The sequence below is a fragment of the Limulus polyphemus genome, unplaced genomic scaffold, assembly GCF_000517525.1.
Source record: "Limulus polyphemus unplaced genomic scaffold, Limulus_polyphemus-2.1.2 Scaffold650, whole genome shotgun sequence".
NCBI classification, from domain to species: Eukaryota; Metazoa; Arthropoda; class Merostomata; order Xiphosura; family Limulidae; genus Limulus; species Limulus polyphemus.
Window position 1 is genome coordinate 382,645 of NW_013666260.1, and position 14,099 is coordinate 396,743.

The 14,099-nt window shown below is 29.1% G+C and overlaps 1 protein-coding gene across 2 annotated transcripts in view; it reads left to right on the plus strand.

The window, feature by feature from the left end:
• The window catches only part of LOC106459707 (eukaryotic translation initiation factor 3 subunit B-like), a 45,828-nt gene that overhangs the window by 17,999 nt on the left and 13,730 nt on the right, over positions 1-14,099 (plus strand). For both annotated transcript variants that reach the window (XM_013919355.2, XM_022386232.1), the window contains exons 6-11: positions 1,605-1,762; positions 3,783-3,923; positions 5,054-5,120; positions 8,116-8,162; positions 8,296-8,530; positions 13,700-13,772. In XM_013919355.2, the coding sequence (XP_013774809.1) occupies positions 1,605-1,762; positions 3,783-3,923; positions 5,054-5,120; positions 8,116-8,162; positions 8,296-8,530; positions 13,700-13,772 (721 nt within the window). The remainder of the gene's footprint in view (positions 1-1,604; positions 1,763-3,782; positions 3,924-5,053; positions 5,121-8,115; positions 8,163-8,295; positions 8,531-13,699; positions 13,773-14,099) is intronic.

Below are 14,099 nucleotides of genomic sequence, written 5' to 3' on the forward strand. Positions count from 1 at the left end.
ATAATTTTTATAGCCTTCAATCTTATTTGTTTACAGACCCATAAACTAGAAAAATCAGACCAACTTGCCACTCCCACCTGCCACATCCTCTCTTTTGCAAATTGTCAATAGTTCTCTCTGACATTTAATACCATAATATTTATAACCAATAGAAATCCAGATTTTTAAACTATCAAATGATACATTGTTTAATGTTGTTTTCTGTATAGTAAAATGTATATTTTGCTTCCAGTACAAACTTTATTCCTATGAGAAATGCATCAATGAGCTTAGTTGAATTTTTAATGGCTCTTATTGAGGACGGTTAGAAAGCCAGAAAAATTGTGATAGTCATAGGACATTGTCTGCTATTTATGTGTTATTATTCTGTGTTCTTAGGTGCATTATTTGATTAAATAAAAAATAATTTGGTGTAGTAGTACCATTAGTATAAAAAAGTAGGGTTCAGTTTCATCAAGAGTAGACAACAAAAAAAAAGACCCTGGTAAGTACTATATTTCTTATTTTTCATGTGTACTTTTTATTATTATAAGAGTAACTGAAATGTAAAAATTTGAAACTTATTTGGTTAGATTAGTTAAAGAAAAATAATAATAATGATAAACAAAATTTTCACCAGGTACTCTCGCAAGTAACTTATGCATTACGTAATTCATTGTAGTGTGAGCTACGCATTTGCTGTGTGATTTACAACTTATGTGGCAGAATTATTAGTTAGACACGATTCAAAGGGAAATACAACAATAAAATATGAGCTTTAATCTTTTTTGGATAAGTAATTGCAGCATCCTGTTACAATTTGTAGTCATTCTAGAAAGAAAAAAGGGTAATTTAGATTTATTTCTTTTTTTTTGTGTGTGTATGGGGTTACAAGAACAACCTCATGTGGTTAGGGTAGAGAAAATAACATAAAATATAAAGTTTTTCTGAAAAAAAAAGTTCAAAATTTATTTAGGAGGGTTTAGAGATTATTCAAATGAAATTGGACAATTATCAGATGAAGAAAAGTATTTTTAATCTTTACATTAAAATCACTTTGCACTCAGAGCGGTCAACACATCTCAATGTATTCACAGAAAAATTTTTAGTAGAAAATTTTAATAGAAAATTCTAATTATTTGTCTACAAAAGACTAGTAATGCTTACTGAAAGCTTGCAAAATTTCATGAAGATACACAAAACATAGCAGAAGTGATAGTATGGAAACTCTAGAGGTCAATTTGGGGTCATGAACTTTGTTGAATGGAGTTAAATAAACTTGACTTCTAACTGTAATTGTTGCAGCTAGACATAAAATTGCTCAGATTGTAGAGCTACGTGATAAAGATTTTAGAAGTTTTTTTATTTTGTATGAAGTTTAGTTTGAAATATTTGTTTTCATCTAATTTTTGGTGTTTGATTAAATGACTATTTCATTAACTCTTGTATGTGTCTCAGTTTTTCTTTCTGTTTTATATTGAATGGAATTTAATAATGATGATATTCTGTCTTATTACAATGAAGAGGAATGTTTTTTTGCTATCTGTGCCTCATATTTTATGTTCAAGATTTTGTATTATAGAAATACTAGTTTAGATTTTTACCTTTTAATAAAACTTTTACAGAGATGGACAGAGAGCATCTTGGTTTGGTCACCATTAGGAACATACCTTGCCACTTTCCACCAGCGAGGATTAGCCTTGTGGGGTGGAGAAGATTTTCGACAAATAATGAAGTTCCAACACTCTAGAATACAGTTTATAGACTTTTCTCCAAAGGAGAAGTAAGTGTTCAGAACATATATCTTTCTGTTGAAAATAAATTACATAATTTTGGAATTTCTAGATATTTTGGATCAGGCATGCATGGCCTTTGTGGCTAATGTGTTGAGCTACAAGTTTAAAGGTCCAGAGTTTGAGATTTGATGCTGTTGAACATACTCCACACTTTCAGCTGTGGGCTAATTATGAAAGTGACAGTCAGTCCCATTATTCATTTCAAAGAGCTAGACAAAATCCTGGTGGCATTGGGTGATGCTGGCTGGGTGTTTTCTCCTGTGGTCAGTAGTTCAAAATTAAGGCTAGCTATATCTGAACCCTAGGGGTCTTTGACATAATTGTTTAGCATGTGTGCATAAGGTATCATTCAGATTGAAAACTCAAAAATCCAGTTTTATACGTATTTTTAAAAGCATACTATTTCATTTGGATGATTTTTCTATATTTTAATTTGCAAATGATTTTTTTTTGTGATGTTTAACCATATCATGACTGGTGAACACCTTTCATGTATTGAGTAGACACGTTCAATTAGAAACTGAAATATAAGTAATAAATCTAATTGATACTTGTTTACTCAGAAATACTTTAGAACTGATATTTTATCATTTTGTAAAGTTGATTTATTTTTCACAAAGAAAAATATAAAAAATATATTCAAATTTACATTCCTGCACAGCTTTGAGTAGTCTCATCTTCAAATCATGCACTTAATGATTTTTTTCACAGTTTTTCTGTCATTCCCAAAACATATGTTTTTATTTGCTGAGAAGCTGTCATCCTTAGATAATGTAATCAACCAATTCTTGTTTCTCTTGCATATATGTATATCAGTAAAATTACTGAAGCACAATACCCTGTTTTTTTTTTAAACAATTCTAGTAATTTTCAGAGTTCTGTTTTATGGATAGGTTGAAACTATTTATTAGTCTCTTTTGAAATTAAAGTAAAAAAAATTATATCGGTAATTGAAAGAAGGATAAAAGTTACATACACTTGAATAACCACCACCATGTTGTAACCTAAAGTCTTTTGCTCTACTATGATTTTTTTATGGTTTGACAGATTTTGTTACAGGATTTTTATCTGTTTTTAATTTAAACTAAATTAAGCTATAAGAATTGTAATTCTAAGTACATATCTTATAACATATTATTAGAACAGTAGGTTATTTCAGTAAAATGAACTATACTTTTGTGATTAAATAACAGAAAATATTTTCTTACATGTTTTTGCAATTATTAAATTTTGAAACCTGTTGTATGGGAAAGAAAAGTGTTGAAAAAAATATTGAGGAGACCTAAAGATATTTTATGCATTCTTTATGTAAATTCAATCTTCTGTTTATACAATAATACCCCCACTATTTATAGAACACTTCAGGTATTTTCTTTTGCAAAATTGACTGCAGAGATGAAGTCATATCATGGTTAATTTACAGTACAATGAGTAAGAGCAAGAATTTTTCCAACTTTCAAAGAGGCATGATAGAGGATACCTGTGTAACTGGAGTGTTGTTAACAAACCTTTCTAACTGGATATTCAAAGACATTTGCTGTTCTAGTCTTAAAAGTAACTGCTAAGTCTATCAACACCAGCACCCAAAAGGAAATATATCTGCCACTAGGAAAAAAATATTGCAAATTAAAAAAACATGAAAAACTGGCACCCAGTTAATGAATTTCTTATGACACTGAAAAAAGACTTGAGGATAGGCCTTATTTGTGAGAGGGAAAGATGTTGCAGTCTGAATCATTAAAAGTGCCTTACTCGTAATTGCCTTTAGAGTTTAACTCTTCTCAGTTGATATAGCACTAAACTGGGATGTGTATGGGGTGATATTGAAATTTTTGTTCTAAAATACAAGTTTTCATGATACTATAGCTTTCATTGTATGTTATCTTTTGTCTTATTCATTTAGCTGTTGAAAATCTCTCCAGGAATACACATTATGGAATTATTTTATTATTAATTTCAACCAGCAACCACATTATCCAATTTTTGTTCTTTGTGCATCTCTTATAGCTACCTGGTAACCTTCAGTCCTGAACCAGATAATAGAGATGATCAGCAGGAAATCATTATTTGGGACGTAAGAACTGGTTTAAAGAAAAGAGCATTTCATGCAGATCATTTGAACGAACCAACAGTATGGCCAATGTTTAAGTAAGTACATTACATACTGTTAGTTCAAATCTTTAAAATGAAATCTAAAACTAATAGTTTTTCATCCATAATTGAGTAAACTTCTAAAGGTTTTAAAATACATTTATAAAATGAAATGTCTATAGTGTATTTAAAGCATATGCCAATGTGACTGGTGTTTGGAAATGTGCATATGAATTTTACAGTGGATGATTCATATGCAAGAAGATAAGTCAACTTATAATGTAGAATGTATTTAAGTGAAAACCACAGTAATGGTGTGGCCATAGTGTTAGTAAATAACCATAGAATTATTTTTTTATCTTGCTTAATTAGTTATATGCCAAACTGATAATGTTGCTGATATTTAACCCTATCTGCCCAAGCATTATTTACTGCGCATGTCATGAGGTTTTCGTGACCTACATTCAAAATTTTATTAAATTACTTTTTATTTATGTTAATTAATATAGCTTAAAATCTTAGCTAATAATCCATATTTTAATAGTATATAAGTTTTAAGTTCTTATTTTTATAGTGCAATATTTAAAAAAATTCTGAATTTCCCCTAGTGTGACACATTTTTTCTTGGCATCTCCTCTTCTCTATTTTATTCACCACCCCTCCAATAAATATAAAATTATACATAAATTAGTTACTATAAAATCGTTTCAGGATTTCTTTTTAATATTATTATTATAATATATTTATTGCCTTATAAAATTAAGAACTTAAAACTTATATAATATTAAAATTTAGATTATTAGCCATGTTTTTATGACAAATTTATTTGTATACCATGATAAGAAAGTAGTTTAATTTTTTAGATTTTGAATGTTACTCACTAAAAACTTGTGACATGCACAGAAAAAAGATCGTGATCATGCAACCTAAGTTGAGTTCTTGGGTATATTTTTTAGGTAGGTTTCATCAAGCTTTTTTAAAGAATATCCATGCTGTAGTTTTATATGAAATGTTTCAGATGAATGAGATATGGCTTGTTTTTGTTCCTAAATGTTAGGAATACTTAAGTATATGATACAAACTTCCATTGGAGAAAAATGTTAAATGACAATTGAAACCTTTCTACATTGTTACAAATATACAGATGTGTATTAAAACTAATAAACTTAATTTGTTCCTTTCATTAGATGGAGCCCCAATGACAAATACTTTGCAAGAATGACACAGGAAACACTTAGTATTTATGAAACACCGGTAAGATGTTAGACATATATTTTTTTAGTTCATAAAATATTTTGGTTAAGTTAAAAAATGGCAGATTCATTAATGAAAATTTAAGACTGAAAATTTAGACCATTATGTGCTTATTGACAGATAGAATTTTATCATCTGTTGCAGGTAATCTCTCTATTAATTTTAGTACCCAAAATGAATTTTTTGTTCTACATTTGCTATTAGGGGTGGACAATACAAGAAATTTTGTAATATGATATTTGTTTAATACTGTATTGTAATATATTGCATAAGATCTTTGCTACTGAGGTTATTTTGTTTGCTCATTAGTCACTTAGGCATCACTGAGCTTAGGTTGCAACATCTTGTACCATTGGCAGGTTACGTGATGTATGCTATCAACCTATGTACAGCTTGATCCATTCAGAAAACACCAAACAATAAGGACTACTACTTTTATATTATAAAACTTAGTGTTAGAGCATCAGTAACTGTAGTATAATTTGTATTTAACAGGGATATTTTGATGACTTAGCTTCGATGTTATGATAGGCAGACTAAAATCACTTCCATTGTCATTATGTCTGGAGACTGCTTGGGATACTTAAATTATTTTTTAATATAGATCGTCTGAAAATGTAGTGCTACAAAAATCAAATGGTTCTATCCCAAAATAAGGATTTTACAAGTTTGTCATACATGTCATTCATATGTCTTAATTTAATGTTTATGACTAAAGGTTTTTGTGGCTGTTGATGAAGTTGAAATGTATATATATATATATATATATATATATATATTTCTCTATCATTCAACAAGCATGCACTTACAGAAGGGCCCGGCATGGCCAGGTGGTTAAGGCACTCGACTCGCAATCTGAGGGTCACAGGTTCGAATCCCTGTCACACCAAACATGCTCGCCCTTTCAGCCGTGGGGGCGTTATAATGTGATGGTCAATCCCACTATTCGTTGGTAAAAGAGTAGCCCAAGAGTTGGCGGTGGGTGGTGATGACTAGCTGCCTTCCCTCTAGTCTTACACTGCTAAATTAGGGACGGCTAGCGCAGATAGCCCTCCTGTAGCTTTGCGCGAAATTCAAAAACAAACAAACTAACTAACAGAAGCGCTTGACGATACTTTCCAGAATCCCTATGAAAACATGGGAGGGCAAAGGATTAAAAAATCATTGGCTAAAATATTACGTCTTACAGAAAAATAGTGCTAAGTTTATGATAGCAAATATTTTGCATTGAGTCACATGCTTAATCTAATGCAAATAAGTAAGTTTTATTATTGATGGTGAGTTTTTATAGTTCTAAATACAGTATTATAGTTATTGATGCTAGAAAAACAATGAAATAATTTCTGAAATGCAGAAAAATATTCTGGAAAAGTTCGAAAATGTTGGAACTTTGAAAACTGTATGTTTAAAAAGTACAGTGAAAACCATTTCTAAGGAAATAAAATATGATATGCAAACTGATGTGGTGTGAACACAACATACCAGTTAAACCACTCAACCCTAGTTGCTATTTTGTCTCCCAAAGTTGTACAAATCTAAGTTATTGTAAAGTAAAATTCTCTAAAAAAAGAAAGTATATTAGTAGATACTTATTCAAATATTTGTTATAATATATTAATGTTGATTGTCGAAACAAATGAGTTGTAATAATAGAATGGTACTTATTGTAAAATATGATTGAAAATAAAGCAATCTGTGATCTATCTATATTTAGATTATTTTTTACTATTTGTAGAGACTACGATCAGTAGTGCAAACTACCATGTTTAAAACCAGCATGCATCTTTCAGATTTTGAGTGCTTACCTATCTATTAGGTTTAAAAATTTAAATGAAAAATATAATTAAGTTCTATTTTGACAGTTATTTGATCAGTCTTATTTTAGGATTGATATTTTGTAATTATATAATATTTCTTTAAGAGTAATTAAAAAAGAAAAATTCTGCTCAGCCCTATAGAGTCTTGTCTGTAAATAGCACACAATTTTTTCTAGAATCTTTTTTTCTCATTCAAAGTTATAGATTTACAGTAGCTAAAAAACTATCACCTGAATGCTATTGCTGTTTTTTGTAGTTCGAATATTATGAACTAACTTTTTTTGAGATATTAATGCTGATGATAGAATTTAAAGAAATTTTGAAACGTCCATATTAAAGATGTTTTTTGGTATGATCGTGCTTTCTTTCATTGTAGAATGTATATTTTTATTATTGATTAGAATAATTTGTTTTGATACTAAATTTTGCTTATTGCTGTAGTCACCACTTCTAGTTATACATTATAAAATTAGATCTAAAATGGATAGAGCCTAACTTGTCACAGTGGCATCAGGTGATGCTAGGTACTTTGGTTGAGATTAATTTGTATTTGGTAAATAGAATTCATTTCAATAAATCATAATTTCTTTTACTTATTTATGTTTTTGAAAGTGATAAAATTTAAGAATAATAATTGAAAAATAGAGACTAAGTTGTCTATGTATTTTGTTGGTCATCTACCACATTCTCTAAACCTAACTAGGCTTATATGATGTCTCATCATAGAAGAAATTTCCATAGGTTTCAAACAAATATGATTTAACATGAAAATTTATACAGAATTAAGTGAAAGGGCTTCTAAAGAAACTATGAAATAATTTCTTAAGTATTCAAAACTTCACACTAAATTCTGTTGTTCTTCTCTGTAAGAGCTATACATAATCACTGTCCCACAAAACAATAAATTACTTCTCACACAAATTTATTCACTCTACATTGATGTAAATATTTTATATTTTGCTCTATCCATTAGTATTTAAACTTTACCTGTAACTATTGTAAAAGCTGAATTTCCCTCCAACTGCAGTTCCCAATTTTTTTAAACATGCTACTAGCCATTCACAAGATCAATGCAAATATTTTATAGATGTAGAAGTTTTCCAAAGCATTAAAAAGAAAACATAGAATACACGAGTTTCTGTGTTATGCTTTAATAATTTTTCCTTTTCTCTACTTAGTCATTTGGTCTACTTGACAAGAAGAGCCTTAAAGTTGCAGGCATGAGGTGAGTATAGTACACTATTAAATTTATATTACATTCTATTAGGCTTAATAAATATGTTGTTCTTATCTTGATAACATGTTAACCCTTAATTATTATCAAGAATCATGAACCTTTAAATTGTTTTCTGCTCTAGGAACTTTTCTTGGTCTCCAAGTGATAATATCATAGCTTACTGGGTAGCTGAAGACAAAGATGTTCCTGCTAGAGTTACACTTATAGAGATTCCAAGCAGAAGAGAGCTTCGAGCAAAGAACCTTTTTAACGTAGCTGACTGTAAAATGCATTGGCAGAAGTGTGGAGACTATTTATGTGTCAAAGTAGATAGATACAGTAAATCTAAGAAAGAGAAAAGTGAATGGAAGTACAGTGTAAGTTTATTTAATTTTATTTTCATGAACTAAATGTATTATTGTTTATTTCACATCATAAGGTAGTAAATTGCATCACAAACTTAGCTGTTATAGGACTTGTGAGACCGGCAGATGAGAAAAATGCTTTTATATGATTTGTATTTCAAACTGTTTATGTGTTACTGAAAATTTGGCCACTTATTTGTTATGTAAAGAACTGATGTTTGCACTCAATCACCTAAAATATATCAGTTATAAAATTACTTAAAACATAGTTTTTCTGAATATAATGTCAACAACAACCTGTGTATATATATATCTAGAAAGTTATACCACAACAAGGTAGTTAAATTTTTCATTTAGATATTTAGACATGACATTGATCTTGTATATTACTAATAACTATAAGTTATGAATTAAACCAGCTGGTATGGAAAGGGTTTTAAATCTGTTGACATGTAACTGTTATTAGTTACAAGTTTGCTTTTGATTTTCATCTTGATTATTCAGGTGTTAAAAATAAACCAAAATTTCATTTCAACTTCTTTTTTTTTGTTTTTGTTTTGAAAATTATAGAATACTTAATAAGTGATGCTTAAAACTTTCAAATAGTGGAAGATAATCCTGTAGTTTTATTTATTGTTTTTCTAATAAAAATAAATAGGTATAGCCTGGAGATGATGAATGAAAATTACTGTCTGCAAGCTTTGATAGTCTAAATATATATATAAACTTTATTGGTGGTTCCAAGCTGTGTAGAAGCTACCTGTACACTGTTAAATTTCCAAAGAAGTCCCAGAAACATAAAACAGAGTCAGCTGGTTGTAGCATGAAATATGTAGTGCAGTTGCAGGATTCAACAAAGTCATTGAATTCCTGTAAGGTCAAGGAAAATGAGCTTTAGAAATAAAAGAAAAACAGTTGTTTTAACCCTATTGCCATGGATATCCTTTAGTGTGCATGACACAAGGTTTTAGTGTCTTAAATTCAAAATTTTATTAAACTACTTTTTGTGTTATACAATTAGAATAGCATAAAATCTCTGCTAATAATCCATATTTTAATAGTATATAAATTTTAAGTTCTTAATTCTACAAGGCAGTATTAAAAAAATCCTGAATTTCTCACAGTGTGACACTCATGACACATTTTCTCTAGGCATCTTGCCTCCTCTATTTTATCCACCACCCCTTGGAAAAGTACAAAATTAAACATAAATTACTCACTATAAAATCGCCATTGCTCCAACAAACCATATTTTTTTATAGTCTTCAATTTTGTTTGGTTATAGAGCTATTGAATAGAAAATTAAACCCCTTCTGCCACACCCACCTTTCACATCCTCTCTTTCAGGATTTGTTAATAGTTCTCTTTTATATTCAATTATATATTACCTATAACAAATAGAAAGCCAAGGATTTCATCTATCCAATGACGTATTGTATAACATTATATTCTGGACGGTTAAATGTAAATTTCACTCAGAGTATCAACATCATTCCCTAGAGAAAGTTAACAATGACCTTGGGTGAATTTGTGACGACTCTTGTCGCATAGTTAGAAAGCCAGAAAAAGTTTGAGAGGTAAGGGAATTTGTCTACTTTTTGCATGTTATTATTCTATATTGTTTAGTACATTATTTAATTAAATAAAAATTATTAAGTGCGTTACTATCATTAGTATATAATAATTAGGGTTAACTCTCTTCAACAATCAACAGCAAGAAAAAAGTAGATTGGTTAAGTATTTTATTTCTTGTTTTTCATGTTTATTCTTTATGTATAATTAAAAAGTAACTAAAATGTAAAAATAGGGATCCTTTTAGGTTAGGTAAAATAAATAATAATAATATTATAATAAAAATGTTTCATGAGACACACGTGCGAGCATAATGTGAGCTGCACGTTCCCAGAGTGATTTACAACTTATAATGGCATGGATAGTAGTTAGACATGGTTCAAAGGGCAATAAAACAATAAAATTTTATGATAAATAGATGTATACTGTTACGAGATTAAAGCTACTTAAGATAAACAAATGTAGTTTCATGTTACAATTTGAAGTCATTCTAGAAAGAAAAAAACAGGTAATTTAGATTTTTTTTTGTTTTGGTGGTTACGAGGTCAGTCGAATTGACTGATTCCATTTTGAGAAAATAAGAGATAAACTATAAAGTTTTACTAAAAAAAACATTAACAGTTAAAAATTGGCTTAATTAACTCTCTTGCTACAGCTCGGTTGATGTGACCGACATTTTAGCCCCAAAGTGATCATCGAGTTTCCATACTATAACTATTAATATGGTTTGTGTATCTTCATGAAATTTAGTAGTCTTTCAGTAAACATTACAAGTCTTTTGTACACAAAAAATTAGAATTTTTAATGAATTATTTTATCAAGAAATTGTCTGTGAATATGTGAAGTTAAAGTGTTGAATGATCCGAGTGTAAAGTGATTATCATGTTAAGATTAAAAGTACTTTTTATTATCTGAAAATTCTCAAATTTCATTTGAGTAATCTCTAAAACCTCCTAGGTAAATACCAAACTTTTTTTTTCAGTAAAACTTTATCTGTTATTTTCTCTATCCAATTTGACCATAAAAAATACGAAATATATCTAAATTACCCTATTTTTCTTTGTAGAATGTCTGTAAATTGTAAAAGAATATTACAGTAATTTATCCAAAAAACGTTAAAGCCCATAACAGTATACATCTGTTCGTACTTAATTTTATTGTTTTATTGCTCTCTAACCTGTGTAATAAATAATCCCACCACAAAAATTGTAAATCACTGGAAATGTATTGCTTGTGTTACTGTATTGAATGATGTGACGAATGAACTGCATGTGAAGAATTTTTATTATTATTTTCCATTGTCTTGCCTACTCTAACCTAAGAAGTTTCTAATTTTTACATTTTAGTTACTTTTATAATATTAATTAAAGAATATACATGAAAAAAAGAAATATATTATTTACCTGTGACCTTGTTTTTTGCTGTTTTAAGTATATTAATGATACTAGTAACTAAATAATGTTTATTTATTTAAATAGTGCATTTAAAAACACAGAATACTAACATGCACAAAGCAAACAATATCCTATAACTATAATAATTTATCTGCTTTTCTAGCTATGGCATAAGAGCCTTTAAACCTTATCTTAAACTTGTCAATCTAACAACCACGGGAGAAACTTTCAAAGTGAAGACAAAATGAACAATACTCTGCACTGTAATATGTCACTTGATAGATTAAAACTTATTGTCTTCCTATTGGTTATAAATAATAGAGAATAAAATATCAGAAAGAATTATTGGCAATTTGTGAGAGAAAATGTGGCAGGTGGATTTAATTTTTTAGTTTATAACTCCATAAGATTGAAGGCCATAAAAATTATGCTTTCCTTAGTAACACATATATTATAATGAGTAAGTTACTTTGAATTATGTACTTCTTAGATGGGTGGTAAATAAATTAGAGAAGAGGGAAGACTTGGAGAACAAATGTCACAATTCTCATATTAGGGAAACTTAAGTCTTTTATTAAAATTTGATTTATTAACTACATTTTGATGTCAACTTTATTCATGTACAATGATAACAAAGTAGTTTCATTAAATTTTGAATGAATCTCTTTCTGAGATGCACACTTTGACTTACCCATAGCAAGAGGGTTAACAAAAATACTTGGTGTAAGGTCTATTTATATTTTATGTCAATCATTGTGAATCTAATGCCTTACATAACCTGAGAATATTCTAAGTTACAGAAACAATCGCATCTAATGAATAAAAATGCAAGTTTAATCCTACCTGACAGTGATCATGAGTCCTGATAATTTAAATATAGAGCCTGGAAAAAGTCCTGGAAGTAGCTTTCTGTTGTTAATAGAGACCAAATCATACAACTATTGAAAAGTCATCAGTAGGGAAAAGTTTTCAAATCCATTTTCTGTTGGGTGAAATATCAGAAAAGAACATCGGGAAATTATAATGATTGTCATCTGTATGTGTGCCTGTAACTAGAGCTGGGGAATTAGAGGTACTTGCTACTCAACTAATTGATGGGTATATTTATTGATTACATTTTATTAAGGGATTAGACTGTGTTCCTCAAATCATGGTATGTATTCCCCTGTACAAGAAACAAAGGTAAAAGTAAAAGCTCAATTTTGTTTATGGTGGATGTTGCCTTCCCTTCAAGTTGGCAGTTCAAAATTAGTGACAGTGGCAGGTAGTCTTAGCAGCTTTGCTGTAACAAAGACATTATGAACAAGTATTGTGGAAATAGGAATCGAACCTGATATCCTTGAATCATAAGGCCCTCCCATCTCATGGAATCACAAAGCTGAACAAACTCGAGGGGAAAAAAAGCAACTTATAATGCTGAAATTGGGTTTGGACACTTGCAATGGACATAACACAGCCCATTATGTAGTTTTGTGCTGACAATATTTCAATTACTTGAATAGATGGAATAATTGAAAATAGTAATAATTGGAAAAACTTATTTTGATTAGATGATTATTTTCGTGACTTTAATTGATCTAAGTGTAACTTCGATTAATCAGTTAGTTAAAATGACACTAATCTGTTTGATGCTTCTTTAACACAAATTCAGTTTTACATTAAAAACTGGAATTAATTTTCATATTATAAAATTTTAAGCATATGTATTATAAACTCTGATGTATTTATTTGATCATAGCCAATGTTGGGAAACGTTAACCTCCAAAAGCATGTGTTAAATACCACTTAATGTTGAACTGAAAATACACCAACTAAAAATATATATATTTTAAAAAATCAGCTACTTCATAAGAGGTAGTAATTTACAGGTAGAGATGTGTAATTTAATTGATTAATTAATATAAATTATTACCAATGAGCAGTAATTACTTTTACTTAGTCTTGCTAGTTTTGTGAACTGTTTTTATTCGTTGGCCTAAAATTTGTGTTGTTTATTCTGCATTATATGAAATAGTAATTGTAATAGTGTAGCAACTAAAAGATAGCATATTTGTTCTTAATTTTCCTGAAATTAACTTTACAGAGCATTATATTGAATAGTTAGAAAAATATTTTTAATGACAGTAATATATATATTTATAGCCGATACTTGAGAGTGTTTCTCAGGTCATTCAGGATTTTCATTGTTGATTTCTGATCTTTTTGATTTCTGAAGGGCTTGTACTACAATTTTGAAATTTTCCATATGCGAGAAAAACAAATTCCTGTTGACAGTGTAGAAATAAAAGGTAATTAACATATTCCATTTATCTTACTTTTATTAGCATTTTGCATAGTTTGCTTTTTTTATTATTTATAGATATTTCACATTTTTTTTGTGTTTAATGCATAAATTAAAAGATACTTTATCAAGTAACATCACTCGATTATTCTTTTCCATCATTGCTAGAGAGTAATTTTTTGTACTAAGCAATTAAAAACAAGGACAATGCATGAAAAAATTTTGATTGTAAACCAAATTATTAAAGCTGTTTTGAACAGCAGTTTCCTGTTAGAAATATATACCTGACAGCAGTACTTAACATTTGTACCATATCTTTCGAACATACATCATA